Source organism: Ostrinia nubilalis, chromosome 5 (assembly GCF_963855985.1).
Source record: "Ostrinia nubilalis chromosome 5, ilOstNubi1.1, whole genome shotgun sequence".
In the NCBI taxonomy this organism is placed as follows: Eukaryota; Metazoa; Arthropoda; class Insecta; order Lepidoptera; family Crambidae; genus Ostrinia; species Ostrinia nubilalis.
The window spans coordinates 12,809,303-12,823,321 of record NC_087092.1 but is presented as its reverse complement, the minus strand read 5'-3'; the positions used below and the strand labels follow the sequence as shown (position 1 = coordinate 12,823,321).

The window sequence follows — 14,019 nt, the reverse complement described above, 5'->3', positions numbered from 1 at the left end:
CTACTTCTCTTTCCATCCCTGGGATACCAGTCAGTGACGCTTTTACACCATTTTTCTTCTGGGTCCCGGATCATGTGACCTGCCCATCTCCATTTTTGTTGGTCTATTCGGGTAATTATGTCGACAACTTTGGTTTTCTCTCTTATTGTGCTACTTCTCACTCTGTCCTGCTTCTTTATTCCTATTAGGCTTCTCTCCATGGCTCTCTGGCATCGTTCCAACTTTTCTCTGTGGTGTTTGGTGAGGGCCCAGGTTTCGCAGCCATATGTGATGACAGGAAGATTAACCCAATTAGCAAATATCTATTAACGTCTTTCGTTCGATCTTTCGTTGTAGCCTTTTATATTCCAACCTTTTAATCCTATTAAATGATTATATCTACTCGGAAACAATATGCGTATAAAGTAAAAAGTGTTGGGGTCATTCCATCGTTTCGGGTGTTACGTTCGTACACACATATTCAACAATTTCTTGTATTTTGAAATAGTATTTTAATAATATTAGTGCCTTAATCTGTCCGTTTTTAGTTGTTTTATCTAAATAATAAAGTTTGTGCAGCTTAGAATGTAGGGTAACGAAAATATGAGTCGAAAAGTGTGCGTTTCGGGCGTTACGAGATTTTGCCTCTATGTTCTGACTGTTGCTGCATTTACTCGAAATTTAGCGAATTTTCTTAAGGAATCATACCTAAAACTTACAGGACTTCTAAAGTATGAAATTTGCAAACCATGTAACATACAATCACTGTTACATAAAACGTTTTACTATTTTTTTATAATTTTTTTCTTTGTTTCGGGGTGTTACAATGGTTCTGTTTCGGGTGTTACGAGTACGAAAATGCAACGCGTTTTATCGATAAAATCGGTGTTTTATTAGTCTCTAGGTACTACAAAATAAGGAGTACAACAAATAAACACAAATAGAGCGAATTCTGGTTTGAAATTACGAAGCAGCTTTTCTTAAAAAATATACAAAGTTCAAGTTTAATTTTTCCTCAGAATATAGCTTTTTCTATTGTTTTTGGCTTGAAATAGCATTACTTTAATTTCTAATTACGATATTTAATGGAAATGTCAAACATCGAGACTTTTTAGCAATACCTTAATTTTAGTGTTAAGTCGACATTTCAAAATTGTCTTACATAGAGAAATATGACTCCTTTTCCGACGCCAGCGCTAGTGGGAGGTCGAAGGACCCTCACAGTAATACTTTTTGACTTCTCCAAGCAATATACACACATTATCGACATATAAATAAAAATGTAATACCCGAAACGTTTCGGGTGTTACAGTTTTTAATCAAGAAAGAAACATACTAAATTAGTATCATGCTCAGATATTAGTTAGTATTTGAAATCATTACTACCATGACCTTACTTTTACCAAATATTGTTATCCTAATCCATGTGTAAGGTACAATAATAAAACAAATACCTGTTTTTTTGTTTCGGGTGTTACATCGCCGAAGTAACAAGAAAACACACTTAAAACTTGATGATTATAAATTTTTTTGGGATTATGGCGCTATCTACCAATACTATGATAAATACCCTCAAATCATATAGTGGCAAAACGTTTCACAGATTGATAGTTTTTTTTTAATCGTATTACCAATAATTAGAGAGAAAATGATCATTCAGACAGTTGACTTAAGTATAGACTATGAAGACTAATAACTTAAAAATTACTTGTTTCTTGCAGATTTTTTTTGTTGCACATTATAATTTGGAATGTTTACTTTCAAAACTCATCAGATTTAATGCGAAAAGAACATATTTAGTTTTTTACCCTCGGTAACATTTGTCATGGAATGACCCTGTTGTAACGAAAAATTAATAAATGTTTAGGGACCTTTTCAATAATCTACCATATTAAAAATTCAAACGAAGACTTTAGGCTAAACGATTTTCACCCTCTTTTGTGCACATGCCGGGAATCGTGATTTTTATACCCATAGTTATTTAGTCGACTCTACATTTGACCCGCAGCTTTGCTTGGATAGATTTTGGGAAGTCCGGAAAAGGCGTCGTTTGTCTATTTTTGCCAATTTGTAATTGGGACTGTTTGTTGCGGTAGTCGTCTCTTGTGTGAACTGTGCAACTTATAGGTCACCTGTGTCACTCTTGACTTGATGAGCCTAGGAGTCTGAAATGGCTCAATCGGGTTGACGGCTCATAATATTCGTACTTAGATGGCTTAATGTGTACGGAATCCTATGTTATTTTCATTCGGACGTCATGTTCATGATTCAATACTCAAATCATTTGTTCAAATGTACAATGACCTAACGAAGTTTGGTTTGGACTAAACACACAAGGAGATTTAACACTAACTACGTGTAATCTGTTTCCCATCTGTCAATTTAAACCAAAATTACTAACGTTGAATAGTAATTTAGGAATAGGAGTTTTGTGTAATGATCTTCATAAGATGATTAGCAAAAGGAATCTACCTCTTTATAAATTAATGTTGGTATAGCTAGATTAGAATTATGTAACTCTTCCCCCTTCAGGTAGATGCTTTTTATGTGCTACTAATTCTTGTGGACCATGAGATATGAGGGTAAAATATAATCCTGTCTAAAGGTACTGTAAAGGAACCATTCCGCGTTAGAAATGAGTTTCATAATATGAAAATGTGTTTTCATGAAGCTTTACCCTTTCCCGTACTTAAAATAAAAACATAACTCAGATTATTCACACTTTATGAGTTGATGGTTTGTCGTAGCTTTGTGAATAGTAAAAATGTTTTTATTTTACTGCATAATATGAGCGAAAAGCTCACCTTCTCTTTTATTATTTTGTACCACTTGTATTCGAACTTTAAAGACTGCGAACTCTCTTTGCGATAAACTACAGAAACCGTAAATTTTCAGACATTTCTCATTAGGAAAACGAAGAACGAAGAAATAAGTAAAAATAGGTTCTGTAGCACGGGTACCACGAAAAATCCTCCGTCAACTACTTAGTTTATTTTGATTCGGTAAATTTAAATGACTTTTTTTATTATTTCAGGTGGAAGAAATACGAGAGATGATAGACAAGATTCAGGCAAACGTCGAAGAGGTAAAGAAGAAGCACAGTGCCATCCTATCCGCACCGCAGTCAGATGAAAGTAAGTTAAAACTATTTTTATTTTTGATCCTCATTCGGGGGACGACGCTGTCTGTATTGCCACAAAGATTAAAAAAAAATATAAAAAAGAAGTCTCTTCATAAGTAAAGGTCATATCCCGAAAATAGAAATAAGCCTTGTTGTTGTAAAATGTTTACCAAAAAGATTATATCCCATTTCAAATACTAGCCGATATTTCACTAAGTTATAATGAAAATTTCTATAAATACCAGTTGTTTGCCGTCTGATCGTCTCGTCTTAAATAATATGTGGCGTAGGTTGTCCGAAGTTAGTGACATGCCCACACATAAATTGAAGGGCGAAGTTGGTGGCATTTGCGCAGCCAGACGATTGCGGGGGCGGCTCGTCTGTCTTCATGGGATCTTGTGAGTTGTGACGTCATTGCTCCCTCGCCATACAGCCAGAAACCTATCATATGCAAATGCGCCACAATGCAAAATTAGACTAGATTACTCGAGTGCCTTAGACTAATGAGAATTCTGATAGGAGAAGCAATTATTCAACGAAATGCCCTCCTCCTCATATCTAAACTAAATATAGCCGGGTCAATGAAACTGGCCTGGCGGCCACGGCTCCGGTGTTCATACGTAATTTTCGGGGCTTACCATATTTAGATGAACATTTCATTTGGCTATATTTTACTGTACACGATAAAGTCTGAAATATACCGGAGCTATATTTTTATGCGGGGTTTATGGAATAATGCCCACAGCTTTGTTTTATCGAAACATTTATCGTTTTGAGAGCTTATGTATGTCAATGTGGCTCGCGTATTTCCTCTCTTTTGTAGAATAATAAATTGCCTCAAATACTTTTAGATGAATTAACATTAATAATTTTTCCTCTGAGACTGAAATAGTCGGATTTTCTTCCAATTTTGGCGTCTTCAAGTTCAATAAAAAGTCCTTGGAATATTTTAGTTCTTCACCGATAGCATCAGTCTTTGTTCCACGAGCCTAAGGGTTGTTCTACAACATGATTTAGTCATAAACTTGAAAGGGTATAAAAACGCGACTATATCAATAAATATCATAATGTTGTTGAACGGGCACCCACTTGGGGCACGGTGGACCCTGGCGGGACGTCACGAATAGTCACGATTAGCCATTGACCCGACCTAAATAGCTCGGAATAAGCCATCGACGGCGTCGTTATATTGAACAAGTTCACGATAACGTTTTATGCGTCTATTAATAATAAAATGGGCCCAGTTTGTACCCTTGAAACTATGTAATGAGATTTGTTATTTACCTTTATTGAATTGTAGTGAAAATTTTACATGTTTTTGAGGCTAATAACTAATTTTAAACAGAATACATGGTACGCCCCATTTGATGGAATATTATTTAATCAATATTTTCTAGGAAATATCATTGGGATTGCCCAATGATAGTTCCTAAATCAATGGATTTATCTTACAACGTGATCTCATCATGTTGGGATGTGTATGCGAGGAACACTAACTCGGTATTATTGGGTAGGTAAATCGGTTTTTATAAGATGTCTATGTTTCCTCTGACTCTCTTGTGATTCATGTCGTTAACGTTTGCTAATAGCTACTTCCTTTGGTTGATCGATTAATTCTACCAGTATAAGAATGACACACAGGAAATTCTTGCCTCATGCTTGTCTCATTCTTAGTTCAATGATTCGTTCAGAAATTGTATACGTATATAATTTATGAACCTAGCAAGAAAACCACTTTATCGTCCGTCATCTGTCCCTCAGTCGTAGTCTTTGAGCGATTGGAGTATACTCAGCGACTTTCTCGGCAGAATTAATGAAGTGGTATTCTGTAGCAGACCTTCATTCATGAATAATTTAAAAAGTATAATAATTTTCATTCATTTATAATATTAGAAAGATCCACTTAAAGCCCAAGTTCAGCTAGTATCAGAAATCAGAATCTATATTTACCTTGTTCAATCTAGCGATTCGGCTTTCCTTAAATATTTGAAAGTAATTGGTGGATTCGTTTTAGAAATCAATGAAAACCCATTAAATTTCCCTTCGGCGAAATAGAGGGGATCAACTTTAACATGAATCGTGGAGTGGTGAAATTGGATTTTATTTCAAGACTTTTTTCCTCGTCTCGACTTGGCCTGTCAGGCAATTACTTTCGGAGTGCTGCTTGCTTCAAATGACCCCGTATAGTACCTCAAAGTTGGAAAACAGCGAGCACGAATGTTACACTCAAACGACCCAAATAATGCAGCCATTATGTGCAGTTTTCCTTCTCTACGTAATCGTGTTGTATTGTGCTGATGTGACGAAGCAAAACGTCACATGCTTTCCGACGACAATCAACGAGCACGATTTACCACTTTAGAATTCGGTTGTATGTGACCTATTAACTTGCTCGTTCATCTAGTCTTGTATTCTTTGAAGATTAGTCTTATCATCAGCGTTTATGTCATCGCTAATTATAGCTTGAAACTCAGCATCAGAATTCGAAAAGATCTAAACGTGTTGTTAACTTCAGTGTGATTATTATTCAAGACAAGTCACAAGACTTTTCCATCGACCGAGACATTTCGATACAATTGCCACTCAACATCACTTTATTTAATTCCATTACCCACCCAGGTGATAATAGACTGACTTCTATCCTAAGCTTCAACTTAATTATTTACGTTGACAGTAAATTATGGTTTTGTATTCGACCTGATCGTTCAATGAGATTGAATGGAAGCTCTGAATCACGGCGATGAATAAATCATTAAGTTATATTTGTAACTTGTTAACTGTCAGTTCGCGTGATAAATTGGATTTAGGGCCTGTGATACAGTTATTTTGTTATTTTTTCGACGTTGCTAACGATCGAAGGATACGCCCGTATTTGTTTCCTTGTTCGTTGTTATTCTGAACTCACTTGCCACAATCAGACCGAGACATTCGAAATTTTCGCGCAATCTCAGCCACAATGGCCGAACGACCGTTTAAAATAGAACGGTTTGGTACTATACCTTTGTTAAGGTTATTTTATTGCAATGTTGTCATTTCCCTTAAAAAGTAAGAGGTGTTAAGGATGTTTAGGAGGACGTGTGAAAAATGTAATAACCAACTCGCGGACAAATAATAACTTTAGCTTTCTTATTTGATACTGGACTAGTAAAATTACAAATCAAAAATGTGTGTTGTGATTGATGACTAAATCAAATTATGAAAGCAGTCAATTAATGTTCCATCCATATTGATGGCAGTAAGTATTATTTTTGACAAACTAGGTGAAATAACGGCCTTAATTAGTCGTGTCTTAACAAACGCGTAATAAAACCACTAATTACTCGTACATCTGGTATTCCGTTACGTATTCTCGCCCAAATAACACGCATTTGTTTACAAACACTTGATTAGGATTGTTCTCACTCCAAATAATAAATTCGCGAACTCATTGCATAGAAATGATGCTTATTAGCGCGTCATACCGAATCAGCTTAAAATATATTATCCTCAGTGGGCCTGTTTATCCTCAATGACGTTAATTACAATTAGGTAATTACATTACGACTCGTCCCCTTGATTAACATAGTAGAAAAGAAAAAACGCCGGTTGTATTTGTTGTCTCTCTTTCTCTGATAAGGAAAATGAACAAGGCGACGTAATTATTCTGTTCTATAGTTGGTTATTTAATAATTAACATTGTTTGCGATAATACTGGATGATGACTATTGCAGCTAGGTGTAACTTTATTAATCGGCGTTAAAACCCTGTTGTTTTCTATAATTACTGCTTTAATTAGACAAAAAGAAACAAAATTATTTTCCGTTACGTTTTAATCATTGGAAAAGGTCTTATTAAACGTGGAACAGCATATCATTCCGCATCGCTAGTTCATTATTAAAATTGCATTTTGAACAAAAGCTTAAATCAGAAGTTGGAATAATCTATGTGATATTTTGGACATGTCATTCAAAATTCACCGTTGTTCACGAAATATATTTCAGACAATTTTCGACGCGGTCATGATTACTAATACGTATAATATTGTATGGAAACTCGATGTACTCGGTAACGAGTGGCAAAATTTATACACCTACGTGTTTCACGTATTGTCGAAACATTATTTCACAGTTACAAAACAAAGTTACTAATGTAGTTACAACAGATAACGACTACATACGTTCACTTGAGAAGTAATAAAAGCCATGATACATTGTTAAAGTTCCACGGAAATAGGCGCATAATATCGGAATATTACCATCCTTTGAAAAGGGTCTGAAAGAAAATGAAAATCTAAAAAGATTTATTGCTATTATAAACCTCAATTATGGTAAAATGAAATAAGCTATGATTTATTCAAATAAATAATACGTGCGAACTGATATAAATTGGGAAGCTAAATTGTATTTTCTAATTAATGATATCCATCAATCGGATAAGCCGTATCATATTCCATTTCTGGACTTAGTTCTGATTATTCCGGATCAATGATAAACTGGTTATTATTCAAAGCTAATTTCATATTGCATTATACTCTGTGGTGGATGATCGATCGATAACGTTAGCGTAACTTCTCGCTGCTTATTATCGTATTCCCATGCATATAAGGCTAATTTAACTTTGTTCCGACGCCAGGTAAGGCAGTTAAACCGTAAAAGGTAGATTTGAAGTCGTAAAGAGTAGCTATGAAGTAGGTATAGTCTCAACACAAAGGTCCAAGAGTAGTTCCTTCTGTTCACTTTGTTACTGTGTTAATGTCCCTCCAGAGATCCCATTGCGAAATAACACTGTAACAACAACGATCCTAACTCTGGCACGTTGCTTGGTTACAGCCTTATACATATGAAGGAGTCTAAGCTTGTTTTTGTGTTATCCATTTATACTATTGTTTTATTGGATTCCAAGAAGAAAAAGCGCCTTAATTTAGCCAGTACCAACACCAACGAGTGAGCTTTGTAACTATTACGTAATACCAAAAAGATATAATGTCAGGTCAAAGAGTGCCAGTAGTAGCTACCAACCACATGACGGTTACTCCAACAGACAGTTTTTCATTTCGAAATTTGCAATTTGTAACTTCAGATTGTAGGTCAAACAACGCTCGACTATCAGTTCCCAGAGTTCATAACAAGAGAAGACTGGGCTTCATACTTCACGGTTATCTCGTGGAATATCCGCCGCCATTGGAAAATTATCCGCTCGTTTGTGTATGCACACTCCAAATAGTTTATGTAAATTTGAAGCGGGTTATTCGCTGATAAACCGTGGGCTGAGCGGGTAGCCTCTTTGCATGAAGTAGTGTTAATGGTGAAATGTATGCCCATTCGTTAAATAGGGGACCGGCACTATCCCGGAATTTTAAGAATTATTGCGTTTAATTCGCTTTATGGCTCTTAAAGCTGGGTGCGGGCGAGTCTATTACAAATGTATGAAATTAATAAAAATACACAATGTATATCAAATTCCCTAGAAACCATTTCGAAAAACAATTTAGTGATGTTATGGTGTGACATTTGATAAGGTGCTTTTATAGGAAAATCCAATAATGTGGTTTCAAAGAATGATATCTCGGGGAGTTTTTATGCTTTCACCGTTGTTTCTAATTTCTATTATTGAGAGGTCAAACACCAAAGTAAAAATTGGTGAGGTCCCATATTACAAGAGGCTTTTGGATTATTACTATGTGTGGAAGCACGTGCTGTAATCAGTGGCTCCACATCGGGCCGATACGTCGCCTGCCATAGGAAATGCAATTTCCTCTCCCGGCGTATTCGGGAAATTTACTTTCCTTGTGAACATTGAACAATCAGAAATGTTGCGTAGGCCTCATACTTAAGTGGATAAAGTGCAAATTAGAATATTTATGCTATGGATCATAGTAAAATTATAGAAACTGATCACCACATCATAGAAACTGACCACACTGACCGTATGATAAAATATTTAAGTTGCCATGTGACGTTGATAAAAATTACGTTATTTTGAAATAATAATATTATTTCAAAATAACGTAATTTTTATCAACGTCACATATTATGCAAGATTACCAATCTTATTGTCGCCGAATATAAATTATATCCTGGCCTTTGCCCTCATAGTAATTAGTATCTTTGCTGAAATATTTTGCAGCTTTTATCGCATTACAATCAAAATTGACCCGTGTGCAGTTAGGGCCAGGTCAGGGTTACAATGAACCGTTTGTAATCTGTTAATTAAATAACATGGCTGCCGCAATCAACGCAGTGTTGCCGTTTTCCCTTAATACTGCTACTATTGGACGCATAATTGCAATTTCTGCAGTCCGATATGAATTAAGTAGGTCTAGATTTAGATAACGAACCTGTCTTAATCTTAGCCTTAGGAAAGGTCCCGTGACCGTCCTTTCTAAAATCTTAATTTTCTTATAATTGCCGCATCGTTTATGTATGGTATGACTTTTCTTCTCCTTATCTGTTTGCCACAAAATGCTCTCAAATAGTGCGTGTCAATTGATTCGTCACATTATTTCTTCTACTAGACTATCGTTTTCATCTAAGACTATCTATTGTATCAAACATACATTTTCATTAGTGACAAAATGAACAAAGTACTAATTATTGTACCGCTCTCCGTTAAGCGCTGTAGTGTAATCGTTTGGGTAGTTATTAAGGCGATTACTTCTTCGGCAACTTCGCCCATAGAAGCCGCGTGCTGCTTGGGTCAACTCGTAATGGACGAAGTTCGTTATCACCGCTGCCAGCGCCACTTGGCTCGTTGTTTACCGTGCAGATTACTTGATTGCCAATGTTCGGTTATGTTCGATACAAACTGTTTGCCGGACTTCTATTTTGAGCTGAATTCAGTCAAACCGCCGCTGCTATATTGAAATGGGTAGTTTGGGTTGCTAACTAGTTTTGGGAGATTGGTTGTTGTTAAGTATTGGTTAGGTATGTGTTCTGCTTATGAATATGGACCATGTTCACTAATAATAGGTATAATGTATTTCCAGTAAATACTTTTTATCTGATTTTAAATATTTTAAGTTTCTTCAGTACTTTCTAGCGTCATTGTAAAAGTAATCATATTCATGAGTAAAACACTATTTTACCATCCATATAGTTAGAATAAAATGGTTTTAAATAGAGACTTCCTGTATTTTACGACAGGAACTGCTTTATCTGCGGGGAAAGCCTGTGGGTTAGTAGGACTCTCCCATCAAAGGATTTCCCCTCTATCAACCAGTTAGGCTTAATAAGGTTCTATCCAGTAATTTCAAACCGTTGCTAATCGAAATCGTTAAATTCAACGATGAGATCACTGCGTAGAAAATTATATCGCCCACTCAAAATATCGGCCACTATTCCAGCGTGGGTTGGACAGTAATTTTATTAATAACGGTACTTGACTCGCTGATTTTATGAAATGGCATTTCATTGCAATATCTAACCAGAGTTTTTTTGTTCATTTCAGAAACAAAGCACGAATTAGAAGATCTCATGGCTGACGTCAAGAAAACTGCCAATAAAGTCAGAGGAAAATTAAAACGTAAGTTAATCTTGTTTAGTAGAAACCACTGCGAATAAACTTGCAGCATTAACTTGATAAATAACTTAGCACTGCTCAGATTGCAGTAGCGCGAGACTAATAATAATACAAAACATCATTGTTATTTTCCTGTTGCACACAATTTGTCACTTTCTGGCACTCTTCTATTTCTGTTGTTACGATTTTCCTCTCTAATGACTACATCTGTTACTATGACGTATCTTTCATCACCTAATAAAACATAAACTAAACCATTATAAACCAAAATCCACAGACATAGAGCAGAACATCGAACAAGAGGAGCACTCTAACAAATCTTCAGCGGATCTCAGGATAAGAAAGACGCAGCATTCCACGCTGTCGCGCAAGTTCGTCGAAGTGATGACCGAGTACAACCGGACGCAGACCGACTACCGGGACCGCTGCAAGAGCAGGATACAGCGGCAGCTGGAGATCACCGGCCGCGCCACCACCGACGACGAGCTCGAAGAGATGCTGGAACAGGGCAACTCCGCCGTTTTCACCCAGGGGGTAAGTGCCATTTTTCCATGTACAGTTTTTTTAAACAAAGCGCTGTATCGACTGCTAGGACCGCTCCAAGGACAGGATACTGCGGCAGCTAGATATCACCGGCCGCGCCACCACCGACGACGAGCTCGAAGAGATGCTGGAACAGGGCAACTCCGCCGTTTTCACTCAGGGGGTAAGTACCATTTTTTCATGTACATCTAGTTATTGAAAACAGACTGAGTCGACCACTGGGTTCGGACTCGCTGCAAGAGCAGGATACAGCGGCTGCTGGAGATCACTGGCCGTGCCTCCACCGACCACGAGCTCGAAGAGATGCTGGAACAGGGCAACTCCGCCGTTTTCACCCAGGGGGTAAGTGCCATTTTTCCATGTATAGTTTTTTTAAACAAAGGGCTGTATGGATGTACTACTGGGATATGTGCAAGAGCTGGATACAGTGGCTGCTGGAGATCACTGGCCGTGCCACCACCGACCACGAGCTCGAAGAGATGCTGGAACAGGGCAACTCCGCCGTTTTCACCCAGGTGGTAAGTACCATTTTTCCATACATAGCTAGTTTTGGGAACAGGACTGTGTCGACTACTAAGATTGCTGCAAGAGCAGGATAATGCGGCAGCTGGAAATCGTCGGCCGCGTCACCACCGACGATGGGCTCCAAGTAATACTGGAACAGGGCAACTCCGCCGTTTTCACCCAGGGGGTTAGTACTATGATATCTCCTTGCACAGCTAGTTTTTGAAACGGGACTCTATGCCGACTACCGGGACTGCTGCAAGAGCGGGATACAGTGGCAGCTGGAGATCACCAGCCGCGTCACCACCGATGACGAGTTGGAAGATATGCTGGAACAAGGAACCTCCGTCGTTTTCACACAGGGGGCTATTACCATTTCTCCATGTACTGTTTTTTGGAAACAAAGGCCCGTGTTGACTTCTGAGACCGGTGCAAGAGAAGAAAACAGTGTCAGTTCAATATCTAGCATAATTTAAGTGGTGAATACTGCGAAGATACAGGCGAATACAAACTATGATAGCTATCCTGTTTTATTATCGATCCGGTTTTGGAAGGACTTTATAACTTACTATTAATGTAGATCTTAGCTACACAGGAGTTGCAGCGGTGAGAACGAGAGGTGGGAATATTCCCGTATAGACCAAACTACGACCTATTTTTCTGACTGTCAATCGGTACTATCATTCAGTAGAAGCACAAATAATGTAATCGCCAATTAAAACGTTCCAGATAATAATGGAGACGCAGCAGGCCAAGCAGACGTTGGCGGACATCGAGGCGCGGCACGCCGACATCATCAAGCTCGAGACCTCCATCCGCGAGCTTCACGACATGTTCATGGACATGGCGATGCTCGTCGAAAGCCAGGTCATACAACCTTTCCATACTATCCATACATTTTACATGAAATATTTAAAAAACTTGAATCTAGTAGACTCTTTTGAGAGTAATAGGTAGTATTTAAAATACCTTCCTATGAACGCAGGGCGAAATGATCGACCGCATTGAGTATCATGTAGAACACGCTGTGGACTATGTCCAAACTGCCACACAAGATACAAAGAAGGCCCTTAAATATCAGAGCAAAGCTCGACGGGTAAGTTGCCTTGTACCAGTGCAGAATCATTCGTTGCTAATCTTTTGTTTTTTGTTTTGTTTCTCCCGCCCCGACACGCATCCCGTCATCCGAATCCCGAATCCTGCCATGTTTTGTTACGTGAACGTTTACGATGTCCCGTCCACCATTTTGTTTACGTTGATGATCCGGTGATTGGTTCACACCCATGCCTTTATGTTTATTTATGTTTTTCATCGCATCACAATAATTTCGCTTTGACTGTCGTGTTCTAACTGTTCATGTTGCTCCAACTAACACTGATGGAAATGGGCTTTCTACTCCCGATCTGTCTGATTTTATGTTTCACTAATATATAACTTCATTGGTGTGTGCGTAATTTGCCTTTTGCATATGTTAATATTGTATGTTATCATTCTGTTACTAACGCTTCTAAAACTTTGTACTGTGTAACAAACCTTCCGTCGATGTAACTATCTAACTGACAATGGTACTTACTAGGGTAACACTAAATGTCATAAATGTAACACCATGTTCGTTGTGTCGGAGTTTTATGTATATTTTATTCTTTTTTGATTTAATTGACCTTGTAATACTGTCCTCTCACTGTCTAACATTCTTAATCAGCATCGATTTGGTTGGTTCCTGTAACTTACCCGTGGGAACTGTGTAACTCGTATGAACCAATCGGCCGCATACGTCCCGCCCCCTCCCAGCGCCATTACCTTAGGCGAGCAGGGCGAACTGATAGATCGCGTCGAGCATCATGTCACGCAAGCCGCCGAGTACGTGGACACCGGCCACCACGATATCAAACTGGCTTACGGCTGGTACCAAAAAGCCCGAAAGGTAAAGAAACCACGACCCACCAGGCTTACGGGTTGATACCACTAACAGAACTATGACTCTAAACACTTCACTGAAGAAACGAAGCTAACAAGACATCTATCATACGCTACGGGGAACTCGAATATGGTGCTTCCACGCGTAACCCAAAACCTGAGGCTATATCTGCCGCTATATCAGTTATCGAACTTTTATAAGTCTCTTGTCTTAAGTTTCCTTCATACCTTTTATCAGTTACATGCATGCTAAGCATTTTGAGTTCGAAGTTTGCATCGTGTGGTCTTTGTGATCATCGGCGTATAATCGAAAAGGTCCGTTCGCTTATAAATGAAATATAATGCATGTTTTATAAAACGCACAGCTTTCAGTTATGCTCATGCACATTGCACACCCATCATAAATGCGTCATAAATAACGCCATATATGTCGGACCAAATGCTCTACCGCCATAATA

At 38.0% G+C, this 14,019-nt stretch overlaps 1 protein-coding gene across 1 annotated transcript in view; it reads left to right on the top strand.

The window, feature by feature from the left end:
* Positions 1–14,019, top strand: part of LOC135071961 (syntaxin-1A) — a 58,802-nt gene that overhangs the window by 36,193 nt on the left and 8,590 nt on the right. The window contains exons 3-7 of the mRNA XM_063965867.1: positions 3,014–3,113; positions 10,526–10,600; positions 10,875–11,131; positions 12,374–12,511; positions 13,458–13,568. Coding sequence (XP_063821937.1) covers positions 3,014–3,113; positions 10,526–10,600; positions 10,875–11,131; positions 12,374–12,511; positions 13,458–13,568 — 681 coding nt within the window. The remainder of the gene's footprint in view (positions 1–3,013; positions 3,114–10,525; positions 10,601–10,874; positions 11,132–12,373; positions 12,512–13,457; positions 13,569–14,019) is intronic.